Consider the following 20125-nt stretch of genomic DNA (forward strand, 5'->3'; position numbering starts at 1 on the left):
CTCTAAGGTGGAGCTGGGTCCTGTGGTGGCGGCCGCTATTCACAACCACCAATTCTGCAAAGTCTCTTCCTCTTTCACAGCATTCCACACACAGCCAGCTACGCTAATTTCAACAGAAATTTTGCACATCTTCCCACACATGCCCCTTTAAACTAATAGAAGTTTTGTACAGCGTAAGTGCTTGGTGGATTGCTCTCATAATGTCAAATGGGAGATTTAAAAGATTTTCCATACATTATGAATAAAGCTGGTGAAATGTTGCAGCTCCCTTGTGGATCCAAAGCATTCTTTAGGCAACAGGAATGACTTAATTGTTTGATGCCAGGCAAGACTCCAAGAAGTTTTTGGCAACATCAGTTTGTTGTTCTGCTCACTGCAGAGCCAGCAAAGCACTCTCTCTAGAAAATAATCTGAGCAAAGCAATCTCTCTCTATACAGCTAAATGCATTCAAAGATAGTGACAGAATTTGGCCATAGATTGCATATTCTGCACTACTACCTATAGTGGATATTCTAGTCTATAGTGGATATTTTTAAATATATTTTTAAAATAGAATGGCCCTTCTTGTGCTGTCTTCACATAGGTTTCTATCTCAAAGGCCAGCTCTCCATGATGCCTGACCGGTCAAAGCACTGTCATGATTCAGCCATCTGGAAGCGATGCAAAATGTTCATTTCCATTTCTGACCTTTCTCAAACAGAGAGAGCTCTGCTATGAAATCCAGCTGTTCTGACCCTATTTAATAGATTGCTTGAAACCAACATAGTTTGAGAAAGGGCAAATCCTTCTAAAAGCCTTTCATTCTTCAGTTTAAATCAAACATTTTGGAATGCTTTACATTCAAACAAAATTAAGCACTTTTATCATGCTCAATTAAAACAGTATCTCGGATCTGGACCAACTATTTTTTGCCAAGCCTACACCATGCCAGGTCCTGTCTACATTGTGGGAACAATTTTAAGAACATTAATATGGTTAGAAATGCCAGTCTTTCTAGTTCTTGGTTCAACAGTGCATCTAACAGACAGATACTATGCATGTATGCTCAGCTGCAAAAGCCACTGCCCTCAGGGGTCCTTTATCTTTTTATGGCAGAAGAAGAATGTTTTTGCCTGGCACCTGGAAATATGTAACAAAAGCTCCAGGCAGGCATCCCTGGGGAGAGCATCTCACAAGCAGAGAACCACTACAGAAAAGGCCCATTCTTGCGTTGCTGCCCTTTGGAACTCTTGTGGAGGCAGCCCATGAAAACGTGTCTCAGGTGATGATTGAAGAGTCCATATGGGGAGAGGTGGTCCTTGATGTATTGCGGTCCTGACGTGTTTAAGGCTTTATAGGTCAAAACCAGCACTTTCAATTGGGCTGGGAAACTAATTGGCAGCCAGTGGAGTCGGGCCAGGATTGTCATTATATGCTCAAATCATCTTGTACTGATGAGCAGCCTGGCCGCTGAATTCTGCACCAGCTGAAGTTTCCATATAATAGGGTTGCCTATCCAGACCAAAATTGTTGAGCTTTTTTTGGCAAAGTTGTTGAGCTACCCTGTATTCTGGGTATAATGTGTTGCAGTTATTTAATGCAGAGGTTACCACAGATGACAGCAGTTAGGCTGGCCGAAAGTGACAGATGGCTCTCCACTCCAAGTGCATATGTGCTTGTGGTAGTCAAGCTAATAGAAATAATGACGATTCATAAAGCAGACACACAAATATGGGGCTACATGCAGATCACAACACTTATGGATAATCTAATTTAGCAAGGATGTCTATACTAGTAAAGGTAAAGAGACCCCTGACCATTAGGTCCAGTCGTGACCGACTCTGGGGTTGCGGCGCTCATCTCGCTTTATTGGTCGAGGGAGCTGGCGTACGGGTCATGTAGCCAGCATGACTAAGCCACTTCTGGCGAACCAGAGCAGCGCACAGAAACGCCGTTTACCTTCCTGTCGGAGCGATACCTATTTATCTACTTGCACTTCAACGTGCTTTCAAACTGCTAGGTTGGCAGGAGCTGGGACCGAGGAACGGGAGCTCACCCCATCACGGGGATTCGAACCACTGACCTTCTAATTGGCAAGTCCTAGGCTCTGTGATTTAACCCACAGCGCCACCCGTGTCCCACATGTCTATACTAGACTAAGAGAAATATAAACTGTCACACTGGACAGTTAACACAGGTTTGTTGGAATATTTTACAGAACATACCACCAAGCCTGCAAGGACTAAACATTATTAGGCTAGAAGAGACGACTTTCATTGTTCAGCATGATATGATAGCAACAAAATAATTTATGCCTACTACTTCCAAGGAAGATCAAAAAGAGTAACTTTAAAAATACAAGATACTGATGACCACTCCCATTATAAAGAGCTCATAACCCACCTACTCTCAGCAGCCAGAAGCATCATAGCCAGACACTGGAAAGACCTGTCAGGAGTAAACACGGACCAGTGGTATCAAATAGTATGGGAAACAGCCTTGCTAGAAAAACTAACCAATAAACTGAAACTGACATAGGTACAACTAGAAGACGCCTTCACCCTGATATGGTTCCCCTTTATCACATACATAGCCTGATAAGACCTCAACAAGAATCCACCGACAGCATGCGAACCAATCTGGCTAACCTGATCCAAAAATCCACACCCACCCCCAACCCTCCCACACATAAACAAATCTCAACCAAGGACAACCAACCACACCCTAGGCCACCTCAACCTCTCTCACCACAAAGGAAATACAATAATTGAATAGTAAGAGAACCCATACAAGTGACACTGAACCCATACAAGGGACACAAAACCCCACACATACACTAAGTAGAAGAACAGAAGAAATATCACTCCACCCCACGCACCATCCTCCATCCCCCTCTTGCCCCTCTTTTCTTCCCAACCTAATACTGCATGCAATACTAATGTCTCACAACAAATGAAACTAATTTGTAGAAAACACAACTAGAAAAAAGAGACAATGAACGTATTTTTGTAAACTAAGAAATCTTTATTAATAATAATATAAAAACATTCTTTGCTTCAACATTTTTGACTTTATGGGGGAAAGCAGAAATCCTCTTTATGAATGGTTTCATTGCAACAATTGCAACAGAGGTAAAATAATGTTGGGATAGTTCTTCTAAAATATTATTGAAAACCATCTTTTCAAACATCTTTTAATTTGCATAACAAGTTTAGAAATATAAACTGCAGTTTATAGTCCTTATATTTTAACTACTCGTGAATTATTATTCTTCCAGTTTTATGAAACCTGAGAACAGTTCAATCACTTGAAAAAGAAACAGGATACCTGAACCTAGTTTCCACAAAAGGAAAAAGCCAGGTGTCCTTTGTAAGTGAATGTACTCCTCTCCTTGACTGGAAAGCAGCATACAGTGGTGGGAAACAGACTAGATCACCCAATATGCTTTTGATTTGGGTGGAAGTGAAATAATCTACTCCCATACCAGATCCCTTCCTTCTGCTGCTTCTACTGAGGTTAAAAATGGAGCAGAAAGATTTGCACAAGTTGTGAAGGAAACGGTCAGGTGGCAGAAAAGAGGTACCGTATATTGGGCTAAGCTAGCACCTCCAAACTTGTACAGCTTTCTAGAACAATTTTATACATGGTATTCCATAGAGAAGAAGATGAAGAATTTGTTCCCACCATATTTTAATGTTCTCAGTTTTGAGCACTGAAGACTATTCTAAAATTTCATGAGATGGTAGAAAGATGTGCTTCAGAACATTCATGGAACAGATCAATTGCTGGAGTCATATGTTTGAAAACTGAAGCAACCATTTCAATTAAGATAGTGGGATTTTACTTACATCTTGATCCTTAGCATAGCAGTAGATGTCAGTGGAACCTGTTTTTTCATGTAATGACATTGATTAGTTGAGCCCTTTTATACACATGTGACTTCATGCAAGCTGTAAATGTTTTATTTATTTAAATGTATATCCTAACCTTCACTATGTAGACTTAAGGGGGGCTACTTACAGCCTGAAACAACAAATAAGCCACATCGTGCACAACAACTCCAAGGCTCTAATCCTAACCCCACTTCCCCAGGAATAAGCCCTGTGAGCCCAGGGGTGCTATCTTTAAGGGGCCGAGCCCTTTTGCTCCCCCCCCCATATTTTTTCATAGGGGGACACCTGCATACTGTTTTTTCCTAGACCAAGGACAAAGCTCACATATAATCAGACTTGAGATCCACCTTTACTCCACAGGTGGTAACCCAATGTCCATAGTCAAAACCCAGAGATTATACTGTATATTCCTTACTTTTCCATTCTTCTTATTCCAAGTAGAAAAAGGCCTACCGTAATATAATATTTTTCAGAAAATAAATGTGATTGGTCCCTCTGTTTACACATACAGTCAAACTGAAACAAAAATGTTATTTATCTTTATCTTTACAAGACATTTTTAGAGGCAGAAGGGGAAGTAAGTGGGAGTAAAGATTGAAGGAGGAGAGCAAACTTGAATGTTATAATTTTGAAACATTTTCATTTTTATAGTGAGGAGTGTTTTATAAACTTACCACATCCTTGGGAGGAGGCTCCACTTCCTTTTTAATTTTTTTACCCATTCTAAAAACAAACAAAAGAGCAGATGATGAACAGACAAGCAATGTTGAGTGGACACAGTTTACACAGGGTTTCAACCATAATTCGGTAGACTTCATGGAATGATTGTTACTGGAGTGAGGAATGATTCTTACATTTACTTTATCTGCTGAATGCAAGCTGTTAGCAAAAGCCTTTTATCTCTTGGCCATCCTGATGTAATCCATGGCTCTAGGAGTTGCTAAAGCAGTAGCAGCTCAATTTCACTTGCTTCAAAAAGCTCTTGTAATGCCACTCACTAGCTCTTAAGGATGCTTTCAAACTTCAGAAATAACCAGATTTTGGTTGTGATAAGTGAGACCATTTTCTGCACTTACTGGAGTTTAAAAAATTTGGCTTTATTTTCAGATGCATTTTAAGGCAGGCACATGTACATTTACGGAAGTTTGCTGGCAATTTTTGCATTCACAGAGCTGTATCATTTATACATACTAATGGTGCATTTGGCCAACACTAATCAAATCTGTTCATATGTGTTTAGTGGAAAAATAAAAAAGGGGGTGGGTATTTATAGCATAGCCCAAAGCAGGTGAGGCCAGAATGCCAGCAGTTATAATGTATATTTATATTAGATCTCAGCTAGAATATAAAGTACACAAAAATTCAATCAGAGGAAGAACCATGAAGATGACATACAACTCCAGTTATAATTGGAATCTGTGGTTGCAATTTATGAGCTGACTTCACAATGTGTACTATTATGAAGTGTAACCACTAAAACTCAGCAGGAGGTCTGTCAATTCTCAGTACAATATACAAGTCAGCACAGCAATGACATAAAGACAGATGGGAGCTTAGGAAACAGAGTGACTGCTATAAAAAAGGCTTCAATTGAAATCATTGGTTCTGCATAGGAATATACTTTCAGCTTTTCTCTACAACTAAGCTCAGCAGCGTGCGAAAAGTAGAAACGTATACAATGATAGCTTCTTGAAAAAAAGTTTAGATTGATAAATGTAATCGCGATTCACTTCTGCAGTCTTTGTGCATAGAACATTTTACAAGGGAGAGATGGGTTTCCCAACCCTGTGTTACAAGCCTGAAGGATTGTGTTTGATTTTCCTCTGTTAATTCTCCTCTATAAAAGCTGTACATAAACACACACATGGTCATTTAAACACATACACACAGACTCCAAAACACAGAGCGTGTATAACTGCAGAGGAAACACTGGAAAGAAGGGCTTGTCAGTAGAACTTTGACAGGAGAGCACGGGACGAGTTAAACCCATCCGTTTGCCAATTCTCCCTTGCCAGTGCCTTCTCCTTATCCCTACATTAATGTTAATGTTTCTGTTTGAGCAGCATACGTTTGCCAGGATAGTATGTAGTTTTGCCCAAACCAACACAGCTAATCCATATATATGCCTATGATATATACAGTAGATATATTCATTTAATACCTTGACTTTCTTTTCTTTGCAAATTAAAATATATAGGCTTCCCACAGAAAACTGATTACCATTTTTATTTGATTTTCTCTGTGATCCTAAGCCCTGGCTCAACCTGATAGCACCAACTTCGAGTTTGCCAACCCACTTAAATGTATCACATATATGTAGCTGAAAAGCATAATTCTGCCTATACAGTGGTGCCTCGCAAGACGAAATTAATCCGTTCCGTGAGGCTCTTCTTATAGCGGTTTTTCGTCTTGCGAAGCAAGCCCATTGACAGCTTAGCGGATTAGCGCTATTAGCGGTTTAGCGGCTTTTAGCGATCAGCTGTTAAGCGGCTTATCAGCAGATCAGCTGATAAGCGGCTTAGCGCCTTAGGAAAAGGGGGGGGGAAGGGGGGAAAACCCGCAGGAACTCGCAAGACATTTTCGTCTTGCGAAGCAAGCCCATAGGGAAATTCGTTTTGCGAAGCGCCTTCAAAACGGAAAACCTTTTCGTCTAGCGGGTTTTCCGTCTTGCGAGGTGTTTGTCTTGCGGGGCACCACTGTAAGGGGAGCGGGGGAAGGGAGAGCTTTGTACAATTATATAAGAAGCACTTATTTAAATAAGGAATTGATTCTCTAGAGCTGTTGACCCTGTGCTCTCATTTACACCTGTGCTAACTGAAGATCTAACCACATCATCTTGAACTGATAAGTGACGATATAAGCTCATCATCTTGAACTTATGTGAGGTTTTGCTCTATACAAGGTATAACTACACTAGCTCAGTGGTAGGGCTGGAGAATCAAATTTTCACCTTGGGATTTCATTTAGTGTGTTTTGAGTTATATAATTTCCCTGCTTTGGTATATCTAAACTGCATCCCCACCCCCCACCCGCACCCCCTCTCCCAGTTCAATAACAACATAAAAATGCACTAAGATTTGCAGGAAAAAATATTGCTATGAAGCAACTATTTGTTTTCAGGAACTTAAGTACCTTTTTTACCCCACCACCTATAACCAGGATCCAAGTCAATTGTCTTCTTTTCCTTGCTAGTTCACTGGATTTGTTCTATCCTCTAAAACCTGAAGCAACACAGGACAAGAAATGCTTTCATTTATTGGCAACTAAAAAATGGGCATGTTATAATTAAGTGGAATTATTTCTGTTAATCACACAAATGTACACAGATGCTGAAAAATTATGAACCAGGAGTACTTTCCCCCTCAGTTATGCAAATTCCCAGTTGATTAGCATCATGATTGTATTGCTGATTATTTAGTCATTGTGCAGGCTTCTGTCTTTAGCAGAAACTTCCTGCAACAAATTTGACTACTTCTTGGCCTCATCCTTTTCCCAGCTGTGTTTACATGACCAAGGCGAATCATATTTAATGTGCAGCAACAGAATCTATTCCAAACCTAACTTCTGTACTACACACATATATTCCTAACTGAGCGAAGAGGAATAGGAGGATAACAGTATCCTCTTTTAGTGGTATATATAAACGGTGGTAAAAGGCGTTTCCGTGCGCTCTGGTTTCCGTCACGGTGTTCCGTTGCACCAGAAGCAGTTTAGTCCTGCTGGCCATATGACCTGGAAAGCTGTCTGTGGATAACATAAGTTTTAACAATGCTTATGTCCAGCAGGGTAAATTCACATCAGAGAGTTGTAGGGTAGGAGAAGGAGACAAAACAATGCCACAGTCCACTCTCCATTCCGTAAACATGATTAAGGCAGGGGCGGAGGAAGGGGTGCGGTAGGGGTGGGCCGCCCTCGGTGTCACCACTGAGGAGTGCCGGGCAGCACTCACCGCGGGGCATGCAACGCGCCCGAGCCATGCATCTCTCCTGGAAGAGACGCGGTGCCTTCGGTGCACACAGGCTCCGCGCTGTCCATACGGTCCGCCCGCTGCCTCCCCCCCCCCCCAGCTGTAGGGCAGCTGAGTGGGGGAAGACAGGCAGACTCCAGAGGCCCCGTAGTGTGCACCGCCCCAGGGCACACCTCGCCCATGGGTGCACCGCCCCAGGCATCCGAGCAGCTTCCCCTGTCGCTGGATTAAGGGAATGAGAATATTAAGAATGCATTGGTATGTAGTCTTATATATTGTCTGGGTCTTTGGTTCATTAAAAGTAATCATGCATGACATGACATGACATGACATGAATGAGTAGCATGCTAGTACAGATAATGCATTTGCTCCCACTTTGCTCCTCCCTCTGTACAACCAGGTAAACAAGCCAGAAATGAATATGACTGCTGAATCTGGGATTCTCATCAGTTGTTCTTGATCAAGACAAAATCATAAACCAATTTTCAACAGGGATTTGTTGTTGGTTTGCCAATTCTGGTTTGTTTAAGAGTAATAAACCAGATTCCCGGGATCAAAAACCACTCAAAACTTTCCACTTACATGTGCTCATGCAAAGGGAGGAATAAAGAGGGAGTGAAGGGGATGCCTACACCAGCACAGTACAGTGGTACCTCAGGTTAATTACTTAATTCGTTCTGGAGGTCCGTACTTAACCTGAAACTGTCCTTAACCTGAAGCACCACTTTAGCTAATGGGGCCTCCTGCTGCTGCTGCGCCGCCGGAGCACGATTTCTGTTCTCATCCTGAAGCAAAGTTCTTAACCTGAAGCACTATTTCTGGGTTAGCGGAGCCTGTAACCTGAAGCATATGTAACCTGAAGCATATGTAACCCGAGGTACTACTGTACTCATTTACATTGTGGATTATTAAGCTGTAACTCATGGCCTATCATTGTGTGCAAACACACACAGTCACTAGAAGATCCTGTCCCTAGTTGAAAACTCCAAAACCTACAAAAACCTACAAAATATAGTCATTACTCGTTCATGAAATAAAATTAATGGAGACAGATGACAACATTTGGCTCCATTAATTTAACTTTGTTCGGGATAAAATTTGTAATGGTGCGTAAGGCAGAATACAGATTTCTAGTGGATGTGACACTAGTAAACCACAGGGATAACACAAGCTGTGACAAACAATCTGAATGGAAAAATGATGTGTGAGATTTCCGATGTCTTGCTGAGATGCACAGCAAAATCCTTCTTCCCAAGAGGGAAAGACTTTAAGAAAAAGCGCTTTAATATAAACCTAAAATAAATGGAACATGGCAGCTATTCAATCACTTGCTTTAAATTAACAGCAGGGCAATTTTATGAAAAAGATGAGGGGGGCTGTCTTAAAAGCAAATCATATTAAAGGGTCACATAAACTAAAGAGCTTCTTAAAGAAGTGTCACTGTAATTAGATTAAGCCCTGCTTTCCATCTCTAAACCCAAAAATATATGGATGTTCCAGTTGTGTTATTTAATTCATGTTTGCTGCAGAAAAAAGGAAAGATACCTATTTCAGGTGCCGTTGAAAAGCAGGGTCATGCAACCACTCACGTGTAACACTTAGTTGGTCTAAACTCTAATAGATACTTGCTTGATTAAAATAGAAACTCACCCCCAGTGTTAGGTAACATGGAATTATATTTTGATGTTGTTAAATCAATAAATACATACAACTAGGAAGTGGCTGTTTTCACTCCTACTCCTTTCATCAAAGTGCAAGTACATTGCTTCAAATCTTTAACAAGCAAGCTTCCATCCTGGTTGCTACATTTATCATCACAACTCTTAAGACCCCTTTCTTAACACCAGTTAAGTGTATCTCCTGAAGAGTTAGAGGGGTATCAAAGTTATTGAAGACACAAGAGGAGTAAATTAATCAAAAGATATCAAGCATGGAAGAATACTTGGACTTGTTATTAAGGCCCATCTAACTTCTGTCAATAACATTAACAGGGATTGGACCCAGACAGAACTCAGTCAGTGCATAGGGCAGCCACACTCCAGCTAAAATCTTTTCTGTGAAAGGAGTGCCTTGCGGATGACTATCAGAGTGCCAGGGTGTATAAGGAACAATGAAGCACAATGGATGAACAATAACTTTTTGGTCTGATTGGCAACTGCCTTGTCAATCCTAATTGATTAGGCATTAGCAACCACCTAATTAAGGGAAAGGGACGCAGGTAGCGCTGTGGGTTAAACCACAGAGCCTAGGACTTGCTGATCAGAAGGTCGGCGGTTGGAATCCTCGCGACGGGGTGAGCTCCCGTTGCTCAGTCCCTGCTCCTGCCAACCTAGCAGTTCGAAAGCACGTCAAAGTGTAAGTAGATAAATAGGTACTGCTCCGGCAGGAAGATAAACGGTGTTTCCGTGCGCTGCTCTGGTTCGCCAGAAGCGGCTTAGTCATGCTAGACACATAACCCGGAAGCTGTCTGCAGACAAACGCCAGCTCCCTTGGCCTATAGAGCGAGATGAGCGCACAACCCCAGAGTCGTCCGCAACTGGACCTAATGGTAAGGGGTACCTTTACCTTTAATTAAGATTATGAGAAGATTTCATCCCCTATTACAACTGCCCCTCTTTTTCCTTCCTCTGTTCATGTCCACTGTTGTATTTAGGTTTTAAGCTCTTTATGACTGAGATCTGGCTTCTTATACCTGGCACTTTACAGAGCAAAACATCAAAGACACTATATAAGCACACACATGTATATATTTGATACTATTCGGACAGATGCAAGGAAAAGGAAGTTTCTGCTAACAAGGAAGGTTCTGGTAACCAAAGCAGTGGTGGTCTTTGTTTGCTCAGGCCTATGGCACAGCATATATTTTATATGTAAAAGATCCCATTTCAAGCCCTTCTAGTCTTGGGTTAAAATGATATCAGATTTCAGGATGGCAACATACTTTTCTGTGCCTTGGAAAGTCTCTACTAATCAGAGTAGGCAGTGTTGAGTTAGATGGAGCAATGGTCAATTTCAGCATAAAGCAGGTCTCACTGTTTAGTCTCTTTCTTCCTTCACCCCTTCAAGTTCAGTGCTTGACAACAGGTAGCTTAAAACAACTGTTCAAATAATTACCATATTTTTCACCCTATAGAACGCACCGGCCCATAGGACGCACCTAGTTTTTTGGGGGGGGAATAAAGAAAAAAAAATTATCCCCCCCAGCCACGGCTTCAGCGCAACCCGCGCTCCGGGCAGAAGGCTGCTACCCGCAGGGCTCCCTAGGCAGCGGATGTCTGCCCGAAGTGCAGGGCGCTCTGCTTCAGAGCGCCCCGCACTCCGGGCAGCAGGCTGCTATCCACAGCCTAGGGAGCCCTGTGGGAACTCCTGCGGGCTCCCCAGGCTTGCTGATAGCTTCCTGAAGCCTGGAGAGCGAGAGGGGTCGGTGCGCACCGACCCCTCTCGCTCTCCAAGCTTCAGCAAAAGCCTGCATTCGCCCCATAGGACGCACACACATTTCCCCGTCTTTTTTGGAGGGGAAAAAGTGTGTCCTATAGGGCGAAAAATACGGTAATTAACGTTCATGAATAAAATCTGAGAGCTACTCCAACCGATGCAGCATCCCTACCCAAGCAGGCAGTCAGTCACTCCTGTGCCAGTCCACATTACTAATGCCTGCACTGCATCACTCTTATTTTAAAACCTGTCTTTCCTGCCCTGGACACCCTTTTCAAATGCAGGGGCAGCCTTGAGTGGCAAAGATGACAGCATGAAATTGTAACACAACTGACCTCAACTGATTTGTTAGGAACTGGAAAAATGTACACTTCAGAAATGAATTACTTTCTAAATCCTCTGAAATCCTTCTCCGTAAGTCGGTATATTCCTTGCTTCTTTCCTCATATAGTTTTGGCTAAGCTGCTCTTCATTAAAGCAAGGCTCATTATGCAGCTACAGTGGAGATGTTCCCAGAGAGACAGAACTATCCCTACCTACAATGTTGGCAGGGAGAATATTAGCTCTCAAATATGGAAAAGGGAATACATATATGATAATAAAGAGCAAAGCAAGTAAAGCACAAAATCCTCAGATGTGGCACAGTGAGCCTAGTGAAGTCAAGAAAAAACCCTGGTTGAGCTGCCCAAAGTATAATCAAAATTGATCAAAGCTCATGTGGTCCCACTCATTCTTCCCCAGTGGCAGGTTTTGGTTTTTGTTTTAAATGGGATTAGGGTCAAATGGGATGTGGAGATACAGGATCAAAGAAGTAGAGAAGCGAAACACTCAATCCCTCTCACAGGGAACTCAGAATTGTAGCTCTGGGAAGGAAATAGGAGCCTCCAAACAACTGTCCGAATCCTTAACAACAGCTCCAAGAATTCTTTGTGGGAAGCCATGGCTGTTTAAAATGGTACCATAGTGCTTTAAATGTGTCCAAAATGTGGGAAAAAAACACCTCCCTGCTCATCTCTGTCCTGCCAGAACAAGCAGAGTTGCTGCTTCTATGTTCAGTTGCACTCATACTTCTTCTGTGAAACCATGGCTGGGATTGGGCTAAGCAGTTATTTGAAATATATTAAATAAAATTATAGAATTGTGGAGTTGGAAGGTACCTCAATGGTCATCTAGTCCACCCCCTGCAATGCAAGAATCTGCAGGTGGCCCATATGGGGATTGAACCTGCAACTTGTCAGTAATAGCACCATGCTCTAACTAGCTGAGCTAACTGAAAATAGTCCACTCTAATTCTTCAGCTTTTATTTTTTTCTTGACTTCATGCTTTTACATTGCCTTATGATTTGTATGAGTGTGTGTGTGTGTGTTCCGCTTGGGTATTATTTTCATGTGGAGCGGTATATAAGTTCTGAAACAATTTGAATACTTGCAAAAAGGAAACTTTTCTTTAAAAAAGCAATTTCTTTCTTTCTTTCTTCCTCCCTCCTCCTCCCCCTCTCTCACACAGGGGAAACGCCTTTTCTGGAAGCGTATGCACGTTGTTGTGACACGTGTGTGCGTGAATCTCTAAACGCAATGAATACCCCCATCCCGTTTAAAATCAATTTGTCTTATTCATATGCTTGCTTTTTTTTCTTTTTCAAAATTAATCAAACAGTTGACAGTAAAACCCAGAGGATTCGTCAACATATGATCCAGTTACCCGGGAACAAACATTTTCCTTGCCTTAGACGGCTTCCCAGCCCAGCCTTGGCCCGGAAAGTCTCACCAGTTCAGCGAGATCTGTACACCACTGTTTACACGGGTAGCTGCGTTCCCAAGAACCCACAACGTCTGTCCCCTCGCTCTTTTCTAACGCGTCCGGCTTCTCCCGTTGCTAGGTTACACCACCAGGCTAGAGACTTCAGCGCATGCGTAACAGGAGCTTCCCGGCTCCGTAAAGCACAGAGTATAGGCGGGAGGAAAGCAGAGCCCGCTTTAGCTAGTCATAGACTTGCTCATGTAGACTAGCACACCACGTACAGATTCCTGGTTCGCTTTGAACGCCATCTTTATTTCCGCTGGGGCGGGACTAAAAGCTTCTCATAGAAAGCAATGAGAGGGGCAGGAATTTAACGTGCCTGTGATGGAGCAATAGCGCCTTCTCTCCACCACCCCAACAAAACGTGGCAGCAATCACAATTCTAGTACCCTTTCCAACTCAGGTCTTACGTATGGATTTTTATTTTTATTTTAACTTTGAAACATTTAAAAGCACAACAATCTGCATTCAAGTTTTCAGATTAAGATTGCTTTTACGTGCGTAAATGAATGTATATGCATGGCTTTTAATTGTTACCCGTTCTGGTATTTCTTTTTGGTTTTTGGTTTTGTTTTCCACCGAAGAGCGAGATAGAAGTGTTTCAAATAAATAAACTGTGCCCTGGATTTTCTCCTGGGACGTGTGACTTTAGTAGGCTGATCGTTTCTTTTATTTATACCCCTCCTTTTTCCCTGATAGGGACTTATATTTACAGCAACCGTAAATGTGTGTGTATGGGAGAGTTTTGGTTGGAACTCTAAACCAATCTCATCCTCAGCCGTCTCAGAATAATTGAATCGTAACTTTAAAGAACTTATCTCTATGTAGTCACTGTGCTGCTTCTAATGCTGCTGATGATGACGACGACGACGACGACACATGCGCAGTTACTAGCAGGGATCGGGGTTTTTGAAAGCTCAGAAGGAGGAGCCTCTGCTCCTCCTGTCCGCCTTATTTTCTTGGAAACCCTTTTCGTTATCTCACGCCTACGCCACATTACAGAGGTGGTGTACAAGAGACATATGATCCAGTGTTAGTTCCTAAAACACCCACATTCCCTCTGGTACAAAATAACGCAGTTCGCTTTCGGAAATAGAGTAATTCACACACAAACACATACTGCATTTTAATTTGTATATATGCGTGTGTGCATTTTAACCGCACCTTCCATAACGTGTTCTTTCCTACACTTAGTTACACAGCTGTGAGCTCAAGATTAAACTGTCCAATTACAAATACCATCGTGGACAGCAATAATGTGGATGCACTGCAGAATATCACAGAGCAACGTGAGCAGATTAAATCCACCACTAAAGTAGAATATACCAAACCATAAACTTTATCCATATTCTATTTCCTCATATCTGGGATTAAAACATAAGGTTTCCAGGTCCAAAGGCAACACATAATCTTCCATACAGACATGGGACTCAACATCTTTCTTTTGAGAATTTGAACACTGGGACTAAAGTCCCCTTCCACCATAACCACCTTCACTCCCTTTAGCTACTCTTCAGGAACATACTGGCCCACCTTCAAAAGTGGGAGTGAAAAGAACCACCACCATTCTCTGTAAAATAAAACCAGTGCTTTTTTCTTTAAAAAATGTTTAGGGATACTCTCATTTTGACCCGAGAAAGCCACCATTTTATTGTTCAAATCGGGAAAAATAAATACAGCAAATGGACAAAAGTACAAAGATTCAAAAAATGTTTAGGGGTATGCATACCTCTGCATCCCCCCAGAAAAAAAGCACAGAATAAAACCTTAATAAGATTGTCCCCTGCCCCTTGTGGAGCTAATGAGACTTTGCCTTCACCACTCCATAAACACAACAGAAAGGTCAGAACATGATTAAAAACATTTGTATTCTGCCCTTCCTCCAACTTGATCAGACACTATATGTGGCAATTATCAAAATTTATTTATGACAATTTTGCAACATAGGAACATGCCATTCGTCCATCTAGGGTTGGGAACCTGTGGCCCTGCGTACATTTGCAGAACTATGGTGCCCATCATCCCTGACCATTGGCCATACTGGCTGGGGCTGTTGGGAGTCGGAGTCCAACAACACCTGGATACCCATAGTTCCTCATCCATTGTCTACATTGATTGGCAGCAGTTCTGCAGGGTTTCAAATGGGACATTTCCAGTCCTACCTGGAGATGTCAGATTGAACCTGGGACAGTCTGCATGCAAAGCAGATAACTATTACCAAGTGACAAACATTCCCCTCTTAGCTGTTGCCCTTCTCCTTGTTCAAGGTAGGTTAGAATGTTTGTGCTACTGGCCCAAGATCATCCAATAAGACTCTTAGCCCGAAACCAGATCTCCTTTGTTCAAGTCCAACAGAGGCAGCTTTAGGGGAGCACAACCAATTCAATTGCACTGGGTGCAGAGCCTCAGGGGTGCCACAGAGGGCATCTCAGCTGTGATGTAGACTGGAAGGTGATGGGTGGGGGCTGAATTTTGGTGTCGCACAGGGTGCCACTGAAATTTGAGACTCCAGGGTCCGCCACTGAGTCCGACACCAGTGCTAACCATCAAACTGGGTGAAATTATCCCACAAGTTCACATGCTTATTGAGGCATTTTGTAATTGAAGTGCAGGAGGAATTGACGATTCTACTCATCTGAAAGGTGTGATTACATCCAGGGTAATCATTTGTAGGAGCTAATTAGAAAACTGGAGTAATGTAGTCATAAGACATTGGAATATTGGTCTCTTTCTACAGTGGTACCTCAGGTTAAGAACTTAATTCGTTCTAGAGGACCATTCTTAACCTGAAACTGTTCTTAACCTGAGGTACCACTTTAGCTAATGGGGCCTCCCGTGCTGCCGCCGCACGATTTCTGTTCTCATCCTGAAGCAAAGTTCTTAACCCGAGGTACTATTTCTGGGTTAGTGGAGTCTGTAACCTGAAGCGTCTGTAACCCAAGGTACCACTGTATTGGCAAGTGATATGCATACTCTGCACTGGGAATATTTGCTTCCATTCATGGTTTAATTGTGGACCTGTCACTCATCTCTATTTGTTCATTGTTGCCAATATAAACATTACTCTCATGGGACTATTAGCAAATTGGTATTTGGAATGAACTTTTTAGCCTTCTTTTATCAGAGAGCTTTGCTGTTCAAATTCCTCCTGTGAGAATCTCTTTCTCCACCTTTCTTTCAAATAAGTAAAATAACACATAGACACACATTGTTTTATGAAATAGTCAGCCAACCCCCCTCCCACAAAGAATCTATTAGCTTTGTGAAAGAAAACATCCTGGTCCTCATCTCATTCTGCACTGACTATTCAGAACCTGAGTTTCATCTAATGCTATGAACAAATTAATAGCATTTGGCAGCGTGTACTGTGGCAAAGGGATTCATGGCATTTTTCTTTTCCAATGTCATGAACAGGTTGGAGGCAGAGGGATGGTGGGAGGAACCAGCTGGGGAACCACCAAGAGAAGAAGCCTCAGAGCCTGGGGAGTGGTGGTGGGACAACAATGAGGGGTCACAGGGAGAAAAGAGAGAAGACTGGGAAGAGGAGGTGTCAGAAGCTGAAGATGTAAGAGGGCTTAGTGAGCTGGAAGAGTCTGTGGCAGAGAGCAGTCCAGAAGTAGAAGCTGAAGCAGGAGGGTGGGAGGAGAGAGGCAGAGATGACTCAGGCTGATGAAAGAGTCATGAGAGTCTCCCTCACCTGCTTCAACAAGCTCCCCTCAACCCTTCTCTCCCAGAACCAGAAGAGGCATGAAAAGGGCAGAGGAGAGATTAGCGATGTGCAAACACAGTCTCTGATTGCTTGGGAAGAAACCCTGGAGAAGAAGGGGGCTTAGGTAGCTGCGGGGAGGGGGTACCTTCAGCCTCAACAACTGCTTCATGGAAGCTAGACCTACTAGAGATGAGTTGCTGGCCTCATTAGGCCTGACACTCCTGTGCAGAACGTGTTATTGCTAATAATGAGTTAACTCCAACTTGCACAGTGTGATTCACTGCTGGCTAGCTGCTGACATCAAACAATATCCAGTACTAGCTTTACCAACAAGAGCACAACTATTTTTCTCATATATATTATGTGCATACAGCACTACCACCATGCCCCTGGTTGCAAATCCATTATTTATTTCCAATATACCTGGTTTTAATCACATACACCAGTGGTGGGAAATCTTTTTCAGACCAAGGGCCACATTGCTTTCTGGGCATACTTCTGGCAGCCAAATTCCAGCAGAGGGCAGAGCCAGAGACTAGGTGGGAAAACGATTGGAAAATCTACCTTTATACATTGGACTAGTTTCTACACAGACTCATACACACATCTGTATTCAGGCAAGCAAGAGGCATTATCAGATTCCAGGCAGACGAAAAACACCCGTGGAGGGTGCAAAGGTGAGCAAGAGGAGAGAAGGTGTGGCTGAAGAGAAGGTATAGCCTAAGGAGAGTCCTCAAGACCAGCCAGAGAGGTCTGGACCCTAGAGCGGCACTTTTGGCCTCCGGTCCTGAGCTTCCATGTCCCTGATTTATATCCTGCTCTTTCATCTAAACGATAATCAAAGCAACTGACAAAAACAATGTAAATTATAATATTAATAGAATAGAATAGAATAGAATAGAATAGAATAGAATAGAATAGAATAGAATAGAATAGAATATTTGGAACTTCCTGCCTGTAGATATCAAGCAGGCACAATCACTGTACTCTTTTTTGGTTCCTGCTGAAAACATTCTTGTTTAGACAAGTCTACCCAGATGCTTAGAAAGCTGAGGTAATTTGAATCTGTTTTAGCATTTTAACTTCTGTATGTTTTAAAGTATGGTTGTGATTTTTTTAAATTGATTTTATTGTTTTATCTTTTTGTAAACCTCTTTGAGGTTCTTCACAATCAAGCAGTGTATAAATTTTATGAAATAAATCAATAAAATAAGGTAACAAGAAGAGATAAATCCTCAGTGTTAAATCCTCATGCTGGGAGAAGTACTGGCAGAGTTCACTTCTTCTGAGCTGCTTCCCACTTTGAAAATGTCAAAAATCAAATTGCCACCCACCCAAGAGCATTAGGTGGGGTGATCACCAGATCAGTTTATAAAACTACGAGGGTGGCTTTCACTGGAAACATAGCAAAGGTTTTCCAGTTGAGATGAAATTGTTATGAAAATGTTTTCTGAAATATAATCATGTTTTTGTTTTGAGTATAAATAACTTTATTTTATTTACTATGCAGTCCATATTATAGGCAACAAATAAAGTAACACTATATCTTCTTGGGTGACATAAATGTTACCATTTTCAAAAAGGTTTTTAGCATTCATATTGTGGTTTCTCCTTCAGTGATATTTAAAGCCAGTCTTTCTGTTTGTTTAAGCCTTTTGAAGTAATTTATTTTTGGAGTGTCTTCTTGGATCATCACTGTGTGCTGTTCAACGACACAGCAAACCAATATTTTAGCAGGAATTGCTGTTTTATGCAAGCATGGAATGTGACTAGAATGGTGACCCTACTAGAGCATGTTTGATAGTGTCAGGTCTCTAAAATTATTCTCAGAATGCCACTCACTGATTACTCTATTTTTCGCAGGGGCCCTCTGGCACTGAGGCACCTAAGAACCAGTAGCCAACTCCAGGGCTGCTTTTCCTTGCCCACTGAAGCACTTTGGCTCCTCTCCTTGGTTCCTTGTAGCTTTGCAATGACTAAATTTGGGGGTGCAGCCATAATTTTGTTTCTCCAGTGTCCCTGAGGCTGCATTTTCACTGTTGGTTTTGTTGTAAGCACTTTTGGCTTTATGCTGTTGTTGTTTAGTCGTTTAGTCGTGTCCGACTCTTCGTGACCCCATGGACCAGAGCACGCCAGGCACTCCTGTCTTCCGCTGCCTCCCACAGTTTGGTCAAACTCATGCTATTATATGCCTGTTGTCTTTGTCCATGGAGTTTTCTTGGCAGGGATACTGCCAAGTATCCTGCCGGTTCCTGCTCCAGGTGGATCACGTTTGGCCAAAACTCTCCACTATGACCTGTCCATCTTGGGTGGCCCTGCATGGCATAGCTCACAGCTTCTCTGAGTTATTCAAGCCCCTTTGCCACGGCAAGGCAGTGATCCATGACCACTGCCTTGGTTTTATACATCCCCCCAACTCCTCTTTCCTTTTTCCACATCTCAGGATACATCCGTCCCGTCCCATCCCACCCCGCAATCCTCATAGTACAGTGGTTTTCAACTGATGTGCCACAGTGCCCTGGGGCGCCTTGAATGATGGTGAAGGGAGCCAAGAACAGGACCAATCTCTGTACCTCCTTCTTTCGCTCCCATCTCTTAATAGATACTGTAGATTAGATTGTGTAGATTAATAGAAGTGGCCACGTGCGGTGGAAGCGAGGGTTGTGTCATCTGCAAAGCGTGCCTGATGGGAAATGTAGTTCCTGAGCCCTGCCTCCACCTTGGAGGGGGCTGCACTGTCCGCAGACAGGCTAAAGGTGAGCCTCAGAAAGTGAGGGAGCCGTGGACTCAGAAAGGTTGTAAACCTATGGTTTAACCAGCTTCCTCAACCTCAGCCCTCCAGATGCTTTGAGACTACAATTCCCATCATCCCTGACCACTGGTTCTGCTAGCTATGGATCATGGGAGTTGTAGGCCAAAAACATCTGGAGGGCCGAGGTTGAGGAAGCCTGGTTTAGGAGTTGGTACTAGGTGCCGCAGGAGAAAGCAGCTATTGGTTACTATTGCTTTGACAGCCCCCCCAAAGGATCAAAGCCTCTCGCCTGAACTGAGGGGACCTTTCCTGAAACAGAAGGATTCCTTCCACTCACAGAAGAGTTAACTCTGCACACAACCCAATGTGGAACTTTATTTTCTTGTTTTTGTGTGCAAAACAAAGCATGTAATTTAAAGTTACATATAATTGGTTAGAAGAAGCATTACCATGACTGCCAAAAATCCTGTCCCGATTTATCGAGCCCCCACTCATGTAAGACAAATCAAGTGTGAGTTTTCAGAAAGTTTGTAATCCATAATTATTTGGAACAGCATCTTTCATCTTCATCTTGCAAAGGCATTTAAA

The 20125-nt window shown here is 42.5% G+C and overlaps 2 protein-coding genes across 12 annotated transcripts in view; one reads left to right on the forward strand and one right to left on the reverse strand.

Moving 5' to 3' along the window:
- Positions 1 to 13424, reverse strand: part of ARMC3 (armadillo repeat containing 3) — a 57379-nt gene extending 43955 nt beyond the window's left edge. Inside the window, exons 1-6 of one of the 9 annotated variants that reach the window (XM_079947843.1) lie at positions 13001 to 13413; positions 11611 to 11811; positions 7006 to 7094; positions 4548 to 4596; positions 3829 to 3866; positions 2384 to 2428 (exon numbers count right to left, since the gene is read on the reverse strand). Coding sequence is in view for 7 of the 9 variants with exons in the window: in XM_079947842.1 (XP_079803968.1) it covers positions 4548 to 4595 (48 nt within the window). In the remaining 2 variants the exon portion in view is untranslated. Of the gene's footprint in view, positions 1 to 2383; positions 2429 to 3828; positions 3867 to 4547; positions 4597 to 7005; positions 7095 to 11610; positions 11812 to 13000 lie in introns of all 9 variants that reach the window. The other 8 variants (XM_079947844.1, XM_079947842.1, XM_079947840.1 and 5 more) reach the window with 8 other exon arrangements.
- Positions 1 to 20125, forward strand: part of PIP4K2A (phosphatidylinositol-5-phosphate 4-kinase type 2 alpha) — a 178424-nt gene that overhangs the window by 71040 nt on the left and 87259 nt on the right. The gene's annotated exons all lie outside the window — the stretch shown is intronic.

Source organism: Podarcis cretensis, assembly GCF_951804945.1.
Source record: "Podarcis cretensis genome assembly, chromosome: 12".
In the NCBI taxonomy this organism is placed as follows: Eukaryota; Metazoa; Chordata; class Lepidosauria; order Squamata; family Lacertidae; genus Podarcis; species Podarcis cretensis.